At 37.9% G+C, this 21976-nt stretch overlaps 1 protein-coding gene across 1 annotated transcript in view; it reads right to left on the bottom strand.

Annotated features, from left to right (window-relative positions):
* Nucleotides 1–21976, bottom strand: part of GAD2 (glutamate decarboxylase 2) — a 90682-nt gene that overhangs the window by 40802 nt on the left and 27904 nt on the right. The window contains exons 8-11 of the mRNA XM_072651759.1: nucleotides 21651–21730; nucleotides 6909–6963; nucleotides 4286–4402; nucleotides 375–439 (exon numbers count right to left, since the gene is read on the bottom strand). Coding sequence (XP_072507860.1) covers nucleotides 375–439; nucleotides 4286–4402; nucleotides 6909–6963; nucleotides 21651–21730 — 317 coding nt within the window. The remainder of the gene's footprint in view (nucleotides 1–374; nucleotides 440–4285; nucleotides 4403–6908; nucleotides 6964–21650; nucleotides 21731–21976) is intronic.

The following is a 21976-nucleotide window of genomic DNA, read 5'->3' as shown; positions in this document are numbered from 1 at the left end:
CTCCATCAGAGTTTAGCCTCTAAGCAAAATGAACCCAACAACAAAGTTATAGCAGAAAGCAGTTAATATAAGAATAAAACCATGAGACAGGTGTGTCCTACTTTAAGTAAATGTGTGCACAAAAAATTCATTGTACATTGAAATAAATTAAGAAATGATTATTTGGGTTACAAAAGAATTCACAAGAGTCTTATCTTCAAACAGTCAGCTCCTTGGCTGGATTTAAGAGGATTTGATTTTGAAGAATTTAATTTACACATAATCTATGGGAACAGCAGAAAGCTAGGTACACCTGCATTCCAGGATTCTCTGGAGTCTCAATGGGCAAGTTGCCTTTGATACCTAACATTAAGCTGCTGGCTAAATGTGCTTACCTTTCCACACCATTAAGCTTCCATTTATGTTTCCGGGACATCAGTAGTCCGCCACCCCAAGCTGCCTAAAAAAGATCATAGGATCATAGGTTTGAAAGTTGAAAAGAAACATTTGGGACCATCTATTCTAGGGTTTTTTGACCTGGGATCCATGGACAGATTTTAAGGGGCCCCTAAATTTGGATGGGAAAAATGACATCTTCATCTTCACAAATACCAAACTGAAATTTATCATTTTCTTCAATTATGAATTTAGGCAACAAACCACAGTAGTATTAGTGGTACAGTTGTGGTAGATATTTTGAAATATCACTTAGAGTCATCGCTACTTTGAAACTTGCAACTGTTAAACCGATTGGTGGATATTAGTATGCCATAAATTTATTTTTTATATTTTGATAAAGTATTAATTTTTGCTATTTGCCAGTTATTTTGGCATCTGTATTTCAATATATTTACTTTCCTTTGTCATTCTATCTACTATATGTATTTTAAAACATTCTGAGAAGTTCATGGACTTCACAAGACTGACAAAGTGGTCCAAGGCATAAAAAATGTTAACACCCCATGATCTAGTCCAGTGCTTTCATGGGAATATAAGAAAAACAAGAACCTGTCCTTCCTTTTCTAGATTTCTTTGATTAGGGGGTATAAATAACCTTTAGTGCCTTTTACTAGAGAGGTGGCTTTACCCACTGAAGACCACCTCTCTGACTAAAGACATACTCTAATTTGATTATATTCTGTACTGGCTTTCTGAGAAGAGTGTGATGAATTTTCCCAGAATCTCTAACTCCATTCAAACTTTTAGGTCTGTGCAGGAAGAAATATTTAGGGAACATCACCTCTGCCTGAGTACAGTGCAGAAGAGTCCACACTGTTTTGTCTTCTCCCCTCATGAAGGTTCTAGTGCAGAGTATGTAGAAATAAAGCCTAAGTATCTGAAGTGTGAAGAAGGGTGTCCTTTGAGGCACGAGATCATGTGGCTGGGTGGGACAAAGAGGCCTAGTTTCTCTCTTAAAAAGGATGTAGCCCTCAGTAGGAGGATTATATATATATATCATATATATATAATTTATCTTCCTGGAAGGGTCTTCCATTTACCAAGATTTCTATAAGTGGGAAATCAACCCTGGGAAATGTTCTCTCTAAATAGAATATTAATTTGAAAATTCAATTTTTAAAAAAATTTGTCATATTGAAAAAAAACCCCTGGTATTTATGCACTTCACTGGTATCCTTGTGATGTCAAGGGACGAGAAAGTTGCCATCTCATTATTTAGATCTGCTGGGGTGACCTTATGGGAGGACAGTCAAAAGAGTAGCCTAAGACCCCAGGTATAGAGGGGTTGTGATCTGGATTGCCAGAGAGAATTGCCACATGGATAAGGTCACAGATTTTTTTTCAAACATTACCAAAATAACTCAGAATTTAAAATGTAAAATAGATTCAGCATTAAATCATATTTTGTACATTATTCATTGTAATTTGAGGTTTTTTCTTTCACTATTAAAAGATACACACTAACCTCAGAGTTACATACTGGGCTTATAGGGCCTATTTTATAACTGAGGATTTGTGTTACGTTTCTTCTCTGTTTTAATTATAGAAATCATATAAAAATCAAAGAGCATGATAGAAGTTTGAAAAGTTACAGGATTTTGAAAGAAATCTGATTTCTATTTTCAATAGGAGACATGGGTCAGAGACCATGGAGTGAGCTCAGCACAGAGAGAATGTCTTGTTTTCAAAGTCATTAAGGTGGTTCCTTTTAGTGGATCGGTTAACAAGGTTAAACAGGCTGCTCACTCTTTGGGTAACTGGGCAGCATGTCATAATTGCTGCTGTTTGTTCTTCATTCTCGAAGAGGATCATGTCATGACACCAGGGAGGTGATGCCATGACATACAAGTGAATGGGATTTAAGTGACGGAGGACTAGGCAAAGTCACCAGCCTCACTTTCACCTCTTTAGCCATCTGGGTCTAGTGACTAGATATAGATCAGGACAACTGGAGATGGCCCAGGAGGCAGTGGGTCCTTAACAGGTCTCAGTTTGATTAACGGAAAGAAAGTGGGTCACAAGACTCAAGTTCTAATTTAGGTTCCACTAATAAGCTCCATGACCATACATGACCATGAGTCATGTAATCTGTTGGGGCCTCAGTGACATCATCTGTAAATTAGGGGGTTGTGCTACGTGGATTCTAAAGTTTATACAAGGATTTCTTGCTTGGGGCCAGACCATCCCAGAAAGTAAACAAGAATTTGCCTAGTTTGGGCATTATCCATACTGCTGGGTTGGGGATGGTAAAACAAAACAAAACAAACAAACTCCTGATAACAAAGGGCCAACTTTGCTTCTTGGTCCATAATGGTCAGAATTTGTCAGGCCGGCCTGACTTTAACCAAGGAAAAGGAAATTCAGTTTTCCCAGGTCCTAGACTCAAACTCAACAATAACAAAAATAGTTAACATTTATATAGTATTTAAAGGTTTTCTGAGTGATGTGTGTGTTATATATATATATATATATATATATATATATATATATGTAATTTCATTGGATCCTTATGATGATCTAGTGAGGTAGGTGCTATTATTTTCTCCATTTTACATATAAGGAAACTGAGATTATGCACGTTAAGTGACATGCACAAGGTTGAAACAATCTAAACTTAAATCCTTTTCAAAATTGATTTTTCATTTGGAAATATTTTGGGTAGGTCTGTCTTCATGATCCTTTAGAATGCATGTAATTAATCATGAAGGCAAAATACTGGAAACATAAACTGTATTTTCTAAGCTGATTAAAACAAGAAAGTGCATGAAATTGGGTATAACCAGCCTAGCAAATACCCAAGCCTTCTTTCTTCATCAAACTCACATGTCTGATGTGGAATCCTTTTTGAAAAAAGCTTCGTAATTTTTGGCTGCTGACCTAAACTGAACATGTTGTCTCCTTTAAAGGTGTTGCATAGGAGTGTCATTGAAAGAAAACATTCTGGGGAGAAAATGAATCTTACTGTAAAGAGGTTAATTGTTTGTAGTCAGTTTGGTTACTCTATAGGTTTTGTTCAGTTCTGTCATTTGGGGATTAGATTGTTAGTTCCATGTGCTACTCACAGGGTCCTGAAGACTTTGACCAGGACTTTCCATCATGGTGGAAATGCATTCATCAATACATTTCAAAATGGATTGAATTCAAAAGAGTCCAACCCATTCACATAGAGACAGCATGGTACAGTGGAAGGAATGGTGGAATTGGGATCAGATGACCTTGGTTTGAATACTCATCTTGCTACCTGTATGACCTGGGGTGGACACATGCTTTTGGGACCTCCATTTGCTCATCTGTACAATTAAGGGGTTGAACTAGGTGATCTCCAAGTTTTCCTTCAGATCTAAAGCTATGATCCTCCAATTTTGCAAAGTAATTTAAAGTATAAGAAGATAATAGGTCACAGTAGTACAACTTAACAGGACATTAGAGGTGATATAATCCAACTCCCCCATTTTGTCAACAAGGGCCCAGACAGGCAAGTGACTTGCTCAATGTAATTAGCAGCAGAGTTTGGATTAAAAACCAATCCTATGATTTCAAATTCAGATTTTCTGAATTTGCCTACCATTGACTTCAAGCTGATTCCTGGAAACATTAATATTAGGCTGGCTATAGCTTTCCATGCTCCCTCCATCTATGGTGGAGAACTTAAGAAGATCATTCTGAAATTTTTTTTACTAAGTAAAAGAACTAAATTCCATTTTGCATTCCAACAGTCACAGGCAAAAACCCAAAACAATGCAGCATCAAAAAAAAATTTCCTAGAAGAAAAAACCCACATAATTTCCCAGCCCCAGAATTCCTAGGGGGAAATACTTCATGAGTCAATCATTCATAGGGTACTTACATCCACATGCATCCAGATCTTATATTTTTTGCAGATGTCAGCAATAGCTAGAAGGGGATCAAATGCGCCATATACTGTGGTTCCTGCAGTGGCACTCACAAGAAAGGGAACAAATCCCTAGAAAAAAGAGGAGAGACAGAAGAATATGAAGGAGTAACTTGCTGAATGGCTATCTCTTAGATATGGTCTGAAACACCAGACAATGCCCTTGGGAAACAGGTGTTCTCCTTCTTTGGAACAGCCATTGCAGAGAAATAATGAGTGAATCTGCTCCATCATGGTTGCTATCTCTCTCTCTCTCTCTGTATGTATATTGATCTACCTCTATATATACACGTAAGTAAATATCTATCTCTGTATATATTTATGTATATAGGCATACTTATATACTTCCTTATATACTTAAATACATATGTACACAGAAATAGATTGATTTAAGATTGAGGGCCTGGAAAATTCATATATATATGTAATATATATATTCACATACACACATATATATAGATGTATATCTATATATCCTTTATCTATCTATTTCTACTTCTATTTTTGTATATATATCAATCTATCTACCTCTATATATACACATATCTAAATACATACACATGTCTATCTCTATGTATATGTGTATATAGGCATTTTTATGTACTTCCTTATATACTCATATATATATATGCACAGAAATAGAGATATAGACATTGGTAGATTGATTTAAGGTTGAAGGCCTAGAAAATTTATATTATATATGTATATATATATGTACACACATATATATCTATGCATACATATATGTGGATGTATATCTATATGTCCTTCATCTGTCTCTATCTATCTATCCATCTATTTGTCTATCTTTCCATCTTTCTATCTATCTATACATCTCTCTATCATCTATCTATCTATCTATCTATCTATCTATCTATCTATCTATCTATCTATCTTTCCATCTATCTATCTATCCATCCATCTATCTAATCTGTTTAATTTTCCAGGCCCTAACCTTTATTATCCTCTTGTCCTGTTTTTACCCAGTCCTCCTCCTTCTTCTCTCTCTTTTCTTCTTCCTCTTTTCATCATCAGTTCAGCATGTTCCCGGTTTCCCAGTGGCAAAGTGGTTAAAATGCTGGACTTGAAGTCAGGAAGACCTGAGTTCATGTCAGACCTTTAGCTATGTGCCCCTTGGGCAAGTTAACACTACCTGCCTCAGTTTCCTGAATTGTAAAATGGAGACAATAGGAGCAACATCACGGGGTTGTTGTGAAGATCCAATGAAATAATATTTACAAAGTGTTTAGCACAGTGCCTGGCACACAGTAGATGCTTAATAGATGCTTGCTTCCTTTCTCCTTTCCTCACCGCTCACTGGAAACTGACTGAAATAATACCTTCCATGGGCCAAGAGGCTTTTATTGAAGATGCATGTACTAAAGACTGGAGAGGATTTTTTTCCATGGAGACAAGAGGGGGAAACGTTCAAAAGGGAAGTCATGGGTTTACCAGCTTTAGTACATCCCCCCACCCCCATCTTTTCTGTTCCTCTCTCCTTTGGCAGTTAGACCAGTGTTTTACCTCTAGGTGGCACAAAAGGCCAAGACTGTAAGCCTGCAGTATGCTGTTTAACTAGGAGACAAGGGATGTGACACACTCTAACTTTCTCCTCCTGCCCTCTCTCTCATTTTGTCTAGCCCTGAGAAATGTGTATGGTCTTTTGCTGTCCTAAGAGCTGCATGCTACCTTTGTCAACAATCTACCAACAGAGCAGAGATCTGAAAACAAAACTGACCTTGCTGGTCTACGAACCAGGGCGGGAAGTGGATGACCACCATGACAGCTAAAAGAAAACCTTATTTGCTCCTTGCAAAAGATGACATTTGGAGAGAAGAAAAACCGTGTTTGAAGACAAATGGAGCTGCAACTCAAGAGTTATCCACAGGTTGTCCTCATGAAGGATACATGGAAGTTCTGGGTTGATTATTAGCAATGTTAATAAAATAATGATAATTAGTATTTATATAATGTTTTAAGGCTGGCAAAGCACTTTGCTTATATTAATCTCGTTTGATTTTTCAAAACACAGTGAAGTAGGTAATATTATTGTCCCTGTTTTACAGATGAGGAAACTGAGGCACAAGGAAGTGATTTGCTCAAGGTGTCAGAGCTAATAGGTGTTATCAACTTAGGTCTTCCTGACTCCAAGTCCAGCACTCTATCCACTATCTTACCTAGATTATTTCTTAGAATGCTGCATTTTACATTTTCTGTTTGTGAAAATAATATTCTCAAAGTCTTTCCATCTCATACGAATTCTCAATTAGTGATAGCCTCCCAGTTCTGAATCCAAAGTAATTGAGAAAGTTATGGCAAGCACAAAATATAGACAAATCTTGTGGAAAGCCACAAGACTTTTCCATCTAATAACCTTGGCCTCCTGAATTTGTAGCTTCTATTCCAGAGGAGTAATCAATGATTGAGTGGGAACTTCCATATTTTCTTACAAGGAAGGAGATGGAGTTTGATACCTTTTCTTAAAAGAGAAACAAAACCTGTTTTACCTTGGATAGAAATGGAAATAAGGTATTCCCAACTTGTAATGAGATATGTATTGCTCATCGTACAAACTTACTTTTTGTTTAACTTCAACAATTCTTCTCTCCAGATCAGATGGAATCATTTTCCCTCTATTGAAAAGAATAATTATGTCAAAATTTTGATTTAAGTAATGTCCTCTGAATCCTTTAAAAGGTAAGTAACATTGTATGGGAAATAGCCTGAATCAGAAAAATGGATAATAACAACCATTTTAAAAGGATGCACTAAGGTTGAGAAACCAGAACTTCACCTTGAGATGCTAGCATTGGAGGGGAAGCTTACCTCTTATGGAAAGCTCTTGACTTGCTGGCTCCATATCATACAGAATCAACCCTGAGGTTCCTAATCTTCTCCCAGGATCCACCTTCATTGACCACTGTCCCACCTCCCGTCTGATTTTTTTTTAAATTAGTGCTTTTATTTTTTATCATTTACTTGGATAAAAACATAGTTGGTATAATTATAAAATTTGCATATGTCACTGAACTGGAAGGGACAGTCTAGATCATCAGGGGTTGGCAAACTTCTTACTTCCCAAAAGGCAGATCTGGCCCAAGCCTGTTTTTGTACTGCTAAGAGCTAAAAATGTTTTTTCTCTTTACATTTTAAAACATGACTTATTTTAAAAAAGAAAAACCATTCTTAGCTTATGAGCCTTTCAAAAATAGGCAGTGTCTGAATTTGGCTGGTAGGTGATTGTTTGCCCACATCTTGCCTAAGAGCATTGGACTGATGATGAAATTTAATAGGCATAAATGTAAAGTCTTCATTTGCGTACAAAAATCAAGTATGAGATGGAAAAAGTTTGGTCCAATGACAATCATTCTGAAAAAGATCTGGATATTTTAGGGGAATTCAAGATCAATATGAGTCAGTGATGTGATAGATACAATAGCCAAAAATGCTAATAGGATCTTGGACTGTGTTGAGGGGGTGTGGCTTCGAGGTATCGGGAGGTCATAGTGCCAACATACTCTGCCCTCAGCAGACCTCATCTGGAGCATTGTCTTCAGTTCTGGGCACCGGGATTTAAGAAGGACATTAAAAAACTAGAGATCTTTGAGGAAGGCATCCAGGCTAGTGAAGGGATTTGGGTCCATGTCATGGGGGGATTGGTTGAAGGTACTGGAAAATGTTTAGCCCAGAGAAGAAAAGACCCTGGGGAACAGAATAGCTGTGCTGACATATTTGAAGTACAGTCATATGGAGAAGGGATTAGACTTGTGCTTTCTGGCCCTAGAAAGACTCAGAAGTAAAGGCTGAAAGTTGCAGAGGTAAATTTAGGTTTATCTCAGGAGGCAGTGGTTCCCCTTTCTTGGAGAACTTTAAGCAGAGACATCGTAGTCACTTGTCAGGTGTGTTTAGGGTGGGGAGTCTTTTGTGTATGTGTTGGACTAGTCGGTCTCTGAGGTTCTTTCTGACTCTCAAATTCTGTGATTCCATATTTCCCTTCTCCCTTTGTCTCTTCCCAGAAATTGGGTTGGTGCTTTCACCTCTACTATAAGTGTTGGGGGTCAGACTTCTTGGGAAATGACCATCCTTGAGTATCTATACATAACTAAGACTGATCATTCTCTGACTCCAACTCAAATAATTTCCCCTGGTTGCCACAATTCCTAATGACAGCTCTCCTGTCGGTTCAAAAGAAATTGTCTTTTCTAGGACAATATTTTATTTATTTCTCTAAGCTATTATCATCCATGGTGCATCTTTCCAGCTGTTAGTTTCCCTTATTTATCATATATTGTTTTTTTATCCATTTATGCACATGTTGTCACTTCTCACTGCCCTCATAGAATATATAAACTCCTTGAGAGTAGGGACTGTTTCATTTTTGTCATTGCATCCCCAGTGCCTGACAGAGTCTGACACAGAGTAGGTTCTTTGATTGTTTGGGAGTACTGATCATCCTGTGTTTGTTTCCTGTAGCATCTACAAAAGGTAACATGGCTTAATGGAGAGAGTGCTGACTGAACCCTCTCAGTGACACGTACTAGTTATGTAACAACAGGCAAGTAACTAAACTGCATCTCTCATGGTTTTAGAGATGGAAGGGATCTCAGAGGTCCAATGCCCCTTGTCTTTCCCATTTTGCAGATGAGAAAGCTGAGCCTCAAAGGAGTTCAGTGATTTACATGTATGGGCTGAGCTATGATTTCTGAACCTTTGTTTCCCCATGTTTAAAATGGAGATGGGAATAAGTTGTACTATGAATCATCATTATCATCATCATCATCATCATCATCATCATCATCATCATCAATAGTGTTCCCTGGTACACCCATTTCATAAACTACCTTCACTTGATTTCATATCTATCTATCTATCTATCTATCTATCTATCTATCTATCTATCTATCTATCTCTGTTTATCTATCTATCTATCTGTCTGTCTGTCTCTGTCCGTCCGTCCATCCGTCCATCCGTCCGTCCGTCCGTCCATCTGTCTGTCTGTCTGTCTATCTATCTATCATCTGCCTAGTCTGGATTTATTAGTTTATTGGTTCAGGGAATTCCTGGGCAGGAGATTCTCTTCACCAGTGCAAATTAGCACCTGCTTTACCACTTAGAGTCATAAAGTTATCCAGGGCTCTGAGAGGATGTCACTTTTTTGGGGTGGCCAGATGGTACATGTGAGATAGAACTGGAACCCAGGCCTTCCTTAAGCTGAGGAAAGCTCTCTATATACTATCATACTGCCTCTCAGTGGCTTTCATAATAATTTTTGAAGAAAGACATCTGTCAGTTAAAGAGGAATTAGCAATATACTTATATTTCAAAAGTGCTATAGAATGAACTGGCAAGAAAGGAAATGTTGAGAGTAGAATGAGCTATTCTGAAATCATTTGAGTGTCTTCCTTTATTTTTTCCACTAAAATTATGAATAATACAGCTTGGAAATGGCTTACACTTCAAACAAGAGGAGATAAATGCTAGAGGAAAGTCAGTCAGCTGTGAAAGAGCCACTAGCCTTTATATTCCCCATACTCTTTATTTCTTATGTGAGGGTGGGGGGGATCAAGTGACCCTTGATCAATTGATTTTCCCCCAGTCCAGTTAAAGAAATTTCAGAAGGCAAAAGGCAGTTAAACAATGAGGAGTTAAGAACTTAAACAATATGTAAACAGTGTCTCCACTCCGTTATACCATGTGAATAAATTCATTAGTCAAACCTGAACAAATTAGGGGGCCAGTAGCCACTGGTAGACCAAAGATCAGCCACATTCCAGGTGTCCTTTAAAAACTGAGATAGACTCTCTAGGAGCAGAGTTAAGGCAGGAGTAAACTCTGAGGAGAGTGAATTTTGTGAGGCAAAAAAGAAGGAATTAATCTTTGCATGGAGCTGGGTACGGGGAGGAGATTTGAGGCATGGCACCTTGCTATAGGATTACTTGCCCTGCTGTAGACACCAGACTTGAGGGAGTAGGCCTGACTGGTCAGAATACCAGAACAGAGGAGTTTAAGTGCCCTTGGACATAAGGAGTTGAACTGTGGAGAGGGAGACTAGTTGAGTGACCTGTCTCCAAGGATAGCAGTCTTATGTTCTCAAGACTGACAAGGTGCACTAGGTCTCAGACTAATATTTTTTAAAAAGAATATTACATATATGAAGTCTGAATGATATTTTGATACCTTTGGAGAAAGATTCTCCAAAACAAAGGAAGTGTTGAATTTATTTTTTGGTGGAGCGGCATAGCTTGATCTTATCCATAGACAACAAGGCGTTAACATGTTGTCTTGGTTTGATTCCTTTATTTTGGAAGACATGCTCAGTTCTATTTAGAATAGAAGATTTGAAGCCAAGCAGAATCACAATGAACTTAAGCTGCTTCTCTGAAAACATGGAATTTTTACTGTGAATTGCTTTTGAAATTCTTGTATCGGTGGCACGTTTTAAGAAGAGAACAGTTTTCCATCTGCACATCTGATGTTTGATCAATGGCATTTCCAGAGTTCAGCTGGCCAGTTTATCTGGTTCTTGTCAGGCCTTGAAACCCTGACAGAAGAATCTCAGGGCATTAAGAAGGGCCTTACTCAACATCAGCATTCCCTTACTTTGCCTTTTCCCCAACCTCACAACATGGATTATAGGCTGGATTCTTGAGGTAGGCAGTGTTGTTATTATGAGTACTTAGGCAGTTGGCTTGGCACTATTTATTGGTTCTGACTCACAAAGTTGGCTCCTGGTATAGGGATCCCTTGTCCCAGATGGCTTTCATGAATGAATCAGGACTTGCTTTGTTCTCCTAGGCATGTGTGGGGAGAATTTTTTTTAAATTCTGTGAAAGGTTGGGTGAATTTTCCCTGTTTGGGATTCATTCAATATCTGGAACCATTTCTGATTAATGGGGCTACTGCTAGTCCTAATTAGCAAGGGTTTTTTCCAGAATTGTATCTTTAAACTGGGTGACCTTTTCCACGAGACATTTCACTGAGAGTTTTCCTACAGCCACATGAGAATAGCTCTTTGAATTTAACATATATATCCTTGCTCAGGAGACCCAGGTATATACATTGTGATCTGATCTCTTAAAGTCAAAACCTCAGCTCCTTTGGGAATGTCATGATCATCAAAATATCAGGCTATATTTTATTGCTGAGAATATATGGACATTAAAAAAGGTACCTAGGGAAATTCTGGGTTCCAAATAGAAGCATCTTTGTCCAACATTTTGAAGGAGGTGCAGTGATAGGGATTAATCAATTTATTCATTGATCCAATTAATTCTGTCAGCATTTCTTGAACGCCCAACATAATCCCAGCAAAGTAAGCACTTCATAAATGCTTGGTAAGTGATTGATTGATAGCCATATGAACTGCTCGATGTTAGGAGCTACAAAAACACCACCTATTCCCTCAGGTAGTAGTTTGAATAGTCTTCCTGAGTCCTCCTAGCTGATGGTTTGTTTGCACTTCAGACAAGTGATGGCACTTGCCTGAAGAGATGGGTGATAAAGTTAGGTGAAGTTCAGTCTGTAGTTGGTCAATGACTTCCTTCTGAATTTTTTCATCCGTCTGCTCAGTTTTCCTCTCTGTGGTCCCATTAGCCCTTATATGTATTGGTAGCATGGCTACTAATTCCATCAAAGGATGCTCAACAGATAAAATTAAGTATTTACATTTATTATCTATATTAAGTATTTTTTTAAGCTTAAGTGAACACAATTTTGTCCCCAAATAAAATAAAAACCCAAGAAATGATGAGTCTAATTTTACAGGATGACAAATTCAGAGGATTGAGAATCACTGGGTCAAGATTATAAAGGCTATCGTTTGACAGATGAAGGAACTGAGGTCCAGATAAAAGAAGTGAGCTTATAATCATAAAAGTCATTCCCCAATTGATAAATGGTCAAAGGATATGAACAGGCAATTTTCAGAGGAAGAGGTTAAGGCTATCTATAATCATATGAAAAAATGCTCTAAATCACTATTGGTTAGAGAGATGCAAATCAAAACAACTCTGAGGTACCACATCACACCTATAAGATTGGCAAACATGACAGAACAAGAAAATGATAAATGCTGGAGAGGATGTGGGAAAGTTGGAACACTAATTCATTGTTGGTGGAGCTGCGAGCGCATCCAACCATTCTGGAGAGCAATTTGGAACTATGCCCAAAGGGCTACAAAAATGTGCATACCCTTTGACCCAGCAATATCGCTACTAGGACTATATCCCCAAGAGATCATAAAAATGGGAAAGGGTCCCACATGTACAAAAATATTTATAGCAGCACTCTATGTAGTTGCCAAAAACTGGAAGTCGAGGGGATGTCCATCAATTGGGGAATGGCTGAATAAATTATGGTATATGAATGTAATGGAGTACTATTGTGCCATAAGAAATGATGAACAAGAAGACTTCAGAGAGGCCTGGGGGGACTTATATGACCTGATGCTGAGTGAAAGGAGCAGAACCAGGAGAACTTTATGCACAGCAACAACCACAGTGTGTGAGAGTTTTTTCTGGTAGACTTAGATTTGTGTAATAACACAAGAACTTCTTACCAAAAAAAAAAAAAATCCCAATGGAGGATCTCAAGGCAAAATGCCTGCCACACTCAGAGAGAGAAATATGGAAGTCACTCATATATTGTAGCAGATCATGTTTGTGTATGTGTATGTGTTTGTGTATCATGTTCTGATTTGTTATACGATTTCTTTCATTTATCTTAGTCTGACTACATAGCATGACTATAGTGAAAATATACTCAATAGGAAAGTATATGTAGAATCTATACAGAATTGTATGCAGTCGTGGGGAGGGAGGGGGGGAGTGGGGGGTAGGTGGGGGGGGATAAAATCACAATTGTATGGCAGTGATTGTTAAACATTACAAAATTAAAAAAAAAAATAAAATAAAGGAAGTGAGCTGACCTCAACCATACAGGCAATAGGATCAAGCAACACCTCAAAAAGATCTCCCATCTCCCATTCTTTTCTCCATTGCTACAGTTTCTGATAAGGAAGTGGCCCTTCTTCTTCCCAGACCAACCCTGTCTACTTGTGCCCTTGATTTCATTCTCTTCTCAGTCTCCTTTGCAAATCTATGTCTCATACCCTAAGTGTAATTACACTACAGGGCTTTGTCCTGGTCTTTCTTGTCTTTCTCTCTCTCTCTCTCTCTCTCTCTCTCTCTCTCTCTCTCTCTCTCTCTCTCTCTCTCTCTCTCTCTCTCTCTCTGTCTGTCTCTGTCTGTCTCTCAGCTCTGAATGATCCCATCAACTTTCATTTCATCAGTTGACTACACATCCAGCCCTCTCCTCTCTTCTGAGTTCTACTCTCCATTTTCCAGTTGCCCACTGTATATTTCTACCTTGATCTCCCATACAGATCTTAAACTATGTGAATCTAAAATGAACTCTCTGAACCTTATCCTCCTTCTAACTTTCCTATTCCAGAGCCTCCTCACCTCTGTCTCTTGGATCCTTAATTCCCTCATTACACTTCCTCAAATGAAATCCTTTGTTCTTTCTTTGTCTTTGCTTCTCTGTATATGTGTTTTGTCACTGTCCTGGTCATTTACCTAGATTCACTATCTTAGAGTCACCCTCAATTCCTTCTTCTTCTTTATTTCCTAAATCTAAGCACTTGCCAAATTTCTTGATTCTATCTCCACAACACATTCACACACATTTGCCCAGTCATCAATCTAGTTTAGATCCTCATCACTTTTTAGCTGGTATATTACAATAGCTTCCTAATTCTACTTCTTGTCTCCACCTTTTCCCACCTAACAGCCAACATGATGAAAAACAACATGGAGCAGTGGAAAGGACAGTGGGTTCAGAGTCAAAAGATATTTCAAATCCTATCCCTGATACTGCCTATGTGAATCTGCACAAAGTCACTTAATCCCCTGGACCTCAGATTCCTCATCTGTAAAATAAGGTGAATGGTCTCTGAGTCAAGTTTGATCATGCCCCTCCCTTGCTTTAGCAGATCCCTACTATCTCTAGGATAAATTATAATCTTCTTTTTTAGCATTGAAAAAGTCCCTTCAAACCTAGCTCTAGTAGGCTACTTTATATATGGGTGTGTGTGTGTGTATACATATATACATACCTATCTATCTATTCATCCATTCATCCATCTATCTATCTGTTTATCTATCTATTCCACTCACTATCTCTCAGGCCTCTTGGGTTCCAGGCAAACTGACCCCATTCCCTTTCTGTGATGTTTCATCTCCTATCTCTGTGCCTTCCCACAGGTCATCCCCCATACCTAGAATGCTTTCCTTCCCCACCTTTCCTCTTAGAATCCTTGGCTCTTTCAGATGTGACCTCCTATGTTAAACCTTTCCTGATTTGTTTTCCCTGGTTTTTAATCCTGCCCTCCCCATATCCCTATGTATTTTCTTTGTATTTACTTATTTGCCATCCTCCCAATAGAATGTAAGCTCCTTGAGGGCAGGAAGCATTTCTTTATCTTTTCTTTTCTTTTCTTTCTTCTTTTTTTTTGGTCTTTTTATCCCCACTGCATAGCTCCGGACTTGGTACATGGGATAGGATAGAGACTAGCCATGGAGACTGGTTCTATGATTTCATTGATCTGGCATATGGTGATCTAGTAATCAATAACAATCATTTATTAATTAATAATAAATTCTTATTGGTTGATTGATTAATTTTTTTCTCCTCTTTATTTACTTGACCTAGCTATCAAAGAGGTAAACACTGTTAATTAAACACTATTGTAGGTCACTCAATTTATTCTGGCTGCTTTTGAAGCATTATCATTGAGGAGGTGGAATGTAGAGGAAGGAGGCTGTGGGGGAAGATATTGAAAGCAAAATCTGTGATGCTAAGTGGAGGGATGAATGCTAATGGGGAAGTCCTGCCATACTCTCCTCACAAATGTTTCAAGCAAGTATTTCAATCACAGTAGCTTATGACTGTGCTCTGCTGGCTGCAGAGAGGGATGTGAAGAGCTAGGAAAACCTGCTGCCACGATCTCTTTAGGGCAAGCATGGCCAACCAATTGGGACACCTCAGGCGTGTACTCAGAATTCTATTGTTTTCAATGTTGCTGGTGCTCCTTTAAATAAGAACCAAATTATTAGGGCAGTGCATAAATTTTTTTTCTAGTCATTAGAAACATCACTGAATTTATTGCAAATAAATCCGAAGGAAACAGGACATTTGAATGTTTTACCTATAGTCCAGTTAAAGAATGATTGTTGCTGATTTTTGATGCTTTAGTGTACTGAACAGTTCATTAATGACCTGAAAGAGTTAAGGAGCCTCCCTGACCACTTTACTTAGTATTAGAGAGAGATTCCTGGCTTTGGGCAGAATCAGTTCACTTAATACACAAATATAACGACCCCAGATAACTTAGAATTTAAATTGTTAGAGTAAACATGAATGACAAAGTAGAGTACTTAGCTAATCTGGGGGCTTTGTAATGGAGTTGTAATTTACAAAACAAAAAGGATGTGTTAGAAACGTTTCAAGGAAAAGCACTGGTTTGTTTGCATATGCTTAAAAAAATCAGAAGTGAAAACAGAATTATAGAGCTGGAAGAGACCTAGAAGCACAGATCCTTCCTTGAGGCACCTTCTAGCTGTCACCCTTAAACTGATCAAGTGCTATTTTTTTTGACAGGCTTATTTGCATTTTGGAAAAACTTCCAAGATTTACAATTTGGAGAAATGCCTGAAGGAGAGAGCTAATGCAAAATCTATGGGCAGCACCCCTGAATGTCCTTTGGGTACTTTTACCACCTTCTAGTTTACTGCCATTGCTTCAGTACCTTCATATTTTCATTGCATGCAACAATTATCTTCTCAAAAGAATGCAAGGTCACTGAGGGCAGGAGCTGTTTCTTTTTGGTCTTACAGCGCCTCGTATCTAAGACAAGGACTAGGTCTATGGTTTCATTGGTCTGGAACATAATATATGATTAATTAATGCTTAGTGATTGATTAAATTGCTGTTACCTGTCCATCCTAACCCTGTCCTATCTTCTACCTGTCTGAGTTTTCTATTCCTTGCTAACAATAAGATGTTGATAATGATGATGATGGTGATGGGGATGATATCATTTATATGATGCTTTAAGTTTGCCAATCACCTTACATATGTTAATTCATTTAACCCCCACAACAACTCCGAGAATTAGGTGCTATTATAATCTCCATTTTACAGATGAGGAAACTGAGAAGCTAAGTGATTTATCCAGGGAATGCTTGCTTCCAGTTTTATGATGTTAGATAAATGGTGGAAAATGCTTATCATTTCTGTTTTTCAGTAGTACTTCATGAATCCCTAAAAAGAAAGACCTATGCCAACTTGGGAGCTAAGTGGTACAGTAGATAGAGGGCTAGCTTTGGAGTCAGAAAGAACTGAGTTCAAATCCCTCTGCCTGACTGTGTAACTCACTAGCATTGGTTTTTTTTTTCAATCTGTAAAAAACTGTGATAATAATAGTATCTACTCCACAGAGTTGTTGTGAGGATCAAACAAGCTAGCCTACGTAAATGATAACTATTATAATTAATAAAATACAGGCATCAATGAAGGCTAGAGAAATAAGCAAAAGTTAGTTGTATTTCAATGTTTCTTTATATTAAAATATGGATTTTCCCTTTCTTCTGCCTTCTCCTTTCCCTCATCACCCCTAGTTCTAGCCTAAGATATAGCAAAACCATGGAAAGCTGACCATGTATTATCCGGGAGTTATGATTTTGGGGCTAAGCTGACCTTGAATGCTGAACTGACCTTGAGTGCCAAACTGGGAAAGAAATGCTTCAGGGATGAATGTGGCTAAAGGAAGCCCAATCTCCATCTTATAGACTTTTGGAGTCTACTGATGATTACAAAGAACATTCTCCCTCATTTCCCCTACCTCCCTCCACTTCTTCCCTTTACTCAGTCTCCAAAGGTAGACCACTTGGAAAACACCCCTTCTCCCCCTCAGTGGGAAAAACCTGTTCAGAGACAGCATTCAATTTTTCTTTATGTACTTCATCTTTTCTTTGGACATAATATTGATTTTCTCCTTCCCCTTCACCCTTAAACTCTAGATACAACAAAACCATACTAATTTGTATTTCACTAATGTAGCATTTGTAATAATTTAGAAGAAGCAATTCTTATTAGCAAAGAGTCAAACTAAGGCTTTCCCATTTTTAAAGGTATTGTGAACCAGTCTAAAATAAATAGCCTTTATAAACCTAGAACTTAAGACAGTAAGAATCCCTCAAAAAGGTCCAACATTTAATTCTAGCAGGTTAAAGAAATGTAGGCTTATGAAATATTACTATGCAATTTATTCTCTCTTATCTTACTTATTAGTATTCTTTATGTCTTGGATTATCATATGTAAAAAATAGAACAAAACGATGCAGCAAATGAGAGTGTTGCATTTTATGAACTCTGAGACTCCTTCCAGTTTTCACTATGAGCCCATTTCTTTGACAAATTTGACTTTCGTCTATAGCCCAGTGCTGCTATTATTCCAAATCAGTGAGGGAAACTTCTGTTTCTTTTTGTTATTTTATATTTAAATTTTCTTTTATTCCAAAAGGCTCAGTGTACTGGAAGATGTGATTTTCTTCCACGTTGTTTGTAATTTGCTTCCCATGAGAAACACATTTCTAATTTTAAAGGTAAGGCTAATAAGAAAATTGAAGTTAACATACAGACCATAGTTCATCTGATGAAGTATACCTGATCTGGCCAACATCCATTTAAGCCCTTGCCAACCTCCCATTGTGGTAAAGACTTCTCCAACCTCTTCCTTCTTTTAAAAAGGACATCATATTCCAACTAAACATAGGGCATCAAGGTAATTTAGTGTAATAACTATGGAAATATCTAATAGCTTTATTATTTGCTATTTCAAGCATCAATCCAAAGAAGGAACAGATTGTTCTCCTTACTAGGATGTGTTCCATTTATTGTTTGGATTGTAAGTCGATTGTCCTCGGTGCAACATGGGGTGAAAATGGCTCTGTCATTTGGGGTCCCTGGGAAGATAAAAATTGTCTCTTGGCAACTGACATGCTAATATGCACAGCCAGGAGTCAGTGAAAGAGACAGAAACCTCATAGAGAGGCCAATCCCAAGATGTGGTGGAGTTGAGCCTTTAATAGCTAGATAAGGAGAAAGAAATGCCTGAAGCACGCTTCTTGAAAGCTTTAGAGAGTTCTTTGCTGTTGTTGTCTATTTATTTTTCCACTTGAGCTGCTTTTCTGGCTTTAATATGGATGTGTCTACCTAAAGTCATGGTTATCAAAGTGTAGTCTAAGGGGGTCTGGGGGTAGATAGGTGGTCTAGTGGAGAGAGTGCTGATCCTGTAGTCGGGAAGAGCTGACTGAATCTGGCCTCAGATATTAGTTGTGTGACCCTGGTCATGTCATGTAACTTGTCTGGGTCAGTTTCATGAACTGTAAAATGGGGATAATAGTAGTGCCCACCTCACAGGGCTGTTGTGAAGACTCAATGGGATACTTGTAAAAGTGAGTGCTTTAAGTATAACCTATATCAGATTGCTTACCTCCTCAGGGAGGGGAGAGGGGAAGAAGAGAGGCAAGGAATTTGGAACTCAAAATCTTAAAAAGCCTCAAAATTTAAAAAATGTTAAAACTGTTTTTACATTTAATTGGGGGAAAATAAAATATTATCTTATAAGTAGGTGCTTAATAAATGCTTATTTCCCACCATTTCTAAGACCCTTTCAGGGGTCCTGCTAGAGCAAAACTATTTATGTAATAATACTAATTTTAATTCCTAATATGGTAAATATTGATAGACATAATCTACATAAACTAAAGTTTTTTGAGGTTCCTCAATAATTTTTAAGAGCATAAAGGACTTCAGAAAGTTACAGAACTGCTAACCTAAAGCAAAGATGGTTATGGGCGTTCTCACTGAACTGTTCCAGGTCTAACTCCAGAGACCACTGACCTGAGTCTTTTCCTAGAGTCAACAATTTAGACTTTGCAGCCCATGATCTGATTCCATTCCACCATTCCAATGAGCTTTTGACTGGTCTAGGTGGGAGAGAGCATTAATTCATCAGATTCAAATTGGGCAAAGGAGATGGGGACCTCCTTGTCGGGATTCCCTCCTGAAACACTATTGGTTACTATTTCCAAATGGCATGTATTCTATGACTTTCTATTAGAACATCTGTTCCTAGTACATATCTTGGATATCAATTCCATGCTGTGGTTTTTCAGTGGATCCTTGATTCTGATGGTGTGGGGCAACCGCCTTCACTCATGCAGATCACAATCCTCGGGCCTTCTTATCCGGTGAGACTGTCATCATTAGCCATCCATAAATCCTCCTCAGTGGATCAATTTGACACTATGGAAGCCTTCTGTAGGTCTATGTTTTTTTTTTTTGGTGTATCTAGACTTGCGATATCATCAATGTGGGCAACCCTCTCCACCTATGTAGATCAGCAACTCATCTCTAATACAGGGCACTGAGATGCTGAATGACTTGCCCATGGCCATATCCAGGATGTGTCAGAGACAGAATTGGACCCAAATCTCCCTGAATCCAAGGCCAGACACCAAATCCAGGTTTTTGTGATTCTAAGGCCAGCATTCTACACTGTAGCATTGTACATTATATTATCATATATTATAATTATTGTATTGTATATCATACTAAATGATATATAGAATAATATATTATACTATTTTATTATAATTATTATATTAGCCATTACATTATATAATACAATATACTATGATATATTGCCTCAGCTCCATATCATCCTTGAATTCATCATGTATCTAAGATATATTAAAATGCTAAATATAGAATTGAATAAGTCATTCCTGATAATTACAAACATAGACTTAAAAACAAATATCTTTATTTTTTCCTCTTTTCTCTCCTAAGGTTCATTTATTTCTTTCAAAAAAAATTTTCCCCTTTCTCTGTCATTTTCTTTATTGCCTCACCCCTCTTCCATCTTAATTCAATCCTTCAAGTTTTTCTTCCCTCAAATAACTTGTCTATCATTCCCTTCCCTTTTTAGAGGGGGAGTCCTGGAGTGATTGGGAAGATTTTTCTACTGAAAAACCAAGAATATTTTCCAGAGGACAGGGACTGGTTTTTTTTATCATTGTATTCCTAGAGCCTAGATACAAGACCTTGCTCATAGTAGGTCCTTCAAAAGTTTGTTGAATCTAAATAGAACGGAATGTTGAGGGTATTTTAATTTTTAGGAGAGCCAAAGGAAATGCAAAAAAATTTTGACAAATGAATCCTTTCCTTCACATTTACTTTCTCTTTGATCATGAGTGAGAAGCTTCAAGGTATAGTGGATAGAGAACTGGTCTTGGAGCTAGGGAGACCTGAATTCAAGGCCCATTTCTGGACACATTACTGACAGTGTTACATTGGACAAGTCACTTAATCTCTCTTTGCCCTAGACAAATCTCTGAAATGTAGATTTCAGAGGAGGAGCCTACTGGCATTGGTAAAAGGGAATATCCACATCTCAGAGTTCCCAGCAATCAATGACATCACAGGTCCAGTTTCCATCTTTGACCATAACTAAGTCATGGAGTTTCTCTGAATTTTAGTTTGTTAGCTGTGAAATGGGGGTAACAATATCTATCTAACATACCATACTATTTCATTTCTACCTCTGTGCTTTTAAACATTTTTTTTATTTGTCTGGATGTGCTCTCTTTTCCTCTTCTATCTACTCAAATCCTACCTTGCAGAAGCTTTAAAAACAGTTCTCCAAATCAAATAACATTCCCTAGTGACAGAGAAAAATAATGTGAAACCCAAATGCTATTTATAGCAGGTTTCCCCCAGAATTCCTTGCTTTCATCCCTTAATGAACTAAGAAAATCACAGAGTTGATGAGGTTTGAGGGCATCATTTGCTTCTTGCTCAGCGTATATGTGATCTGTGATCCTTTCATCGTATTTACATAATTTGTAGCAAAGAGGATGATAATGACACTTTAACTCAATGTTCATTTCACCTGCTGGTGCTACATGGCTTAGATGATGAATGCTTTCTGCTTTGTACAACTGTAGAAGGAAGGCTTTCTTTCAATTGGAACTTCTGAATGGTTCAGGGTCACTGAAGCTGATGGATGGTGCTCTCCCAAAGAGGATATATTTTTAAAAATTCCAACAACAAAGCAACAAAATTAGTAATGTTAGTGAGGATAGAGGTGTACTACTGCCTGTGTTCCAATTTCCAGCTGTTTTCTGGCCAAGCAGGACTCTGTTGATTTCAATTTATTGATATAGGTAGACAGGAGTTGGAAATTCACGCTTACCTTTCATCACATTTGATCAGAATCACACTGTCTGTTCCAATCCCCAAGGCTGCAGCTCCCTTCTTTACTGAAAAATGACTCTGAAAAAAAGCATGTTTATGATCAGTCATGATTTAGTATTCAACTTGCATCTCCCTCTGTTTTCTTTTCCCTCTCAGTGTCTACTCTGAACTGTGCTATGTCCCTCTGTATCCTTGAATGATTGAGAGTATGTGATAGTTTTCAGAGAGTGTTTTTTTTCTAGGAAATTTCCATGATCCTGGGGAAATTCAGATGACCTTTATCTCCCAACATAAGACAATGACTCCAAACAAACCTCACTTGTA

This window comes from Notamacropus eugenii, chromosome 3 (assembly GCF_028372415.1).
Source record: "Notamacropus eugenii isolate mMacEug1 chromosome 3, mMacEug1.pri_v2, whole genome shotgun sequence".
NCBI classification, from domain to species: domain Eukaryota; kingdom Metazoa; phylum Chordata; class Mammalia; order Diprotodontia; family Macropodidae; genus Notamacropus; species Notamacropus eugenii.
Note: the sequence above shows the minus strand (reverse complement) of the source record. Positions and strands in the feature narration are given on the sequence as shown.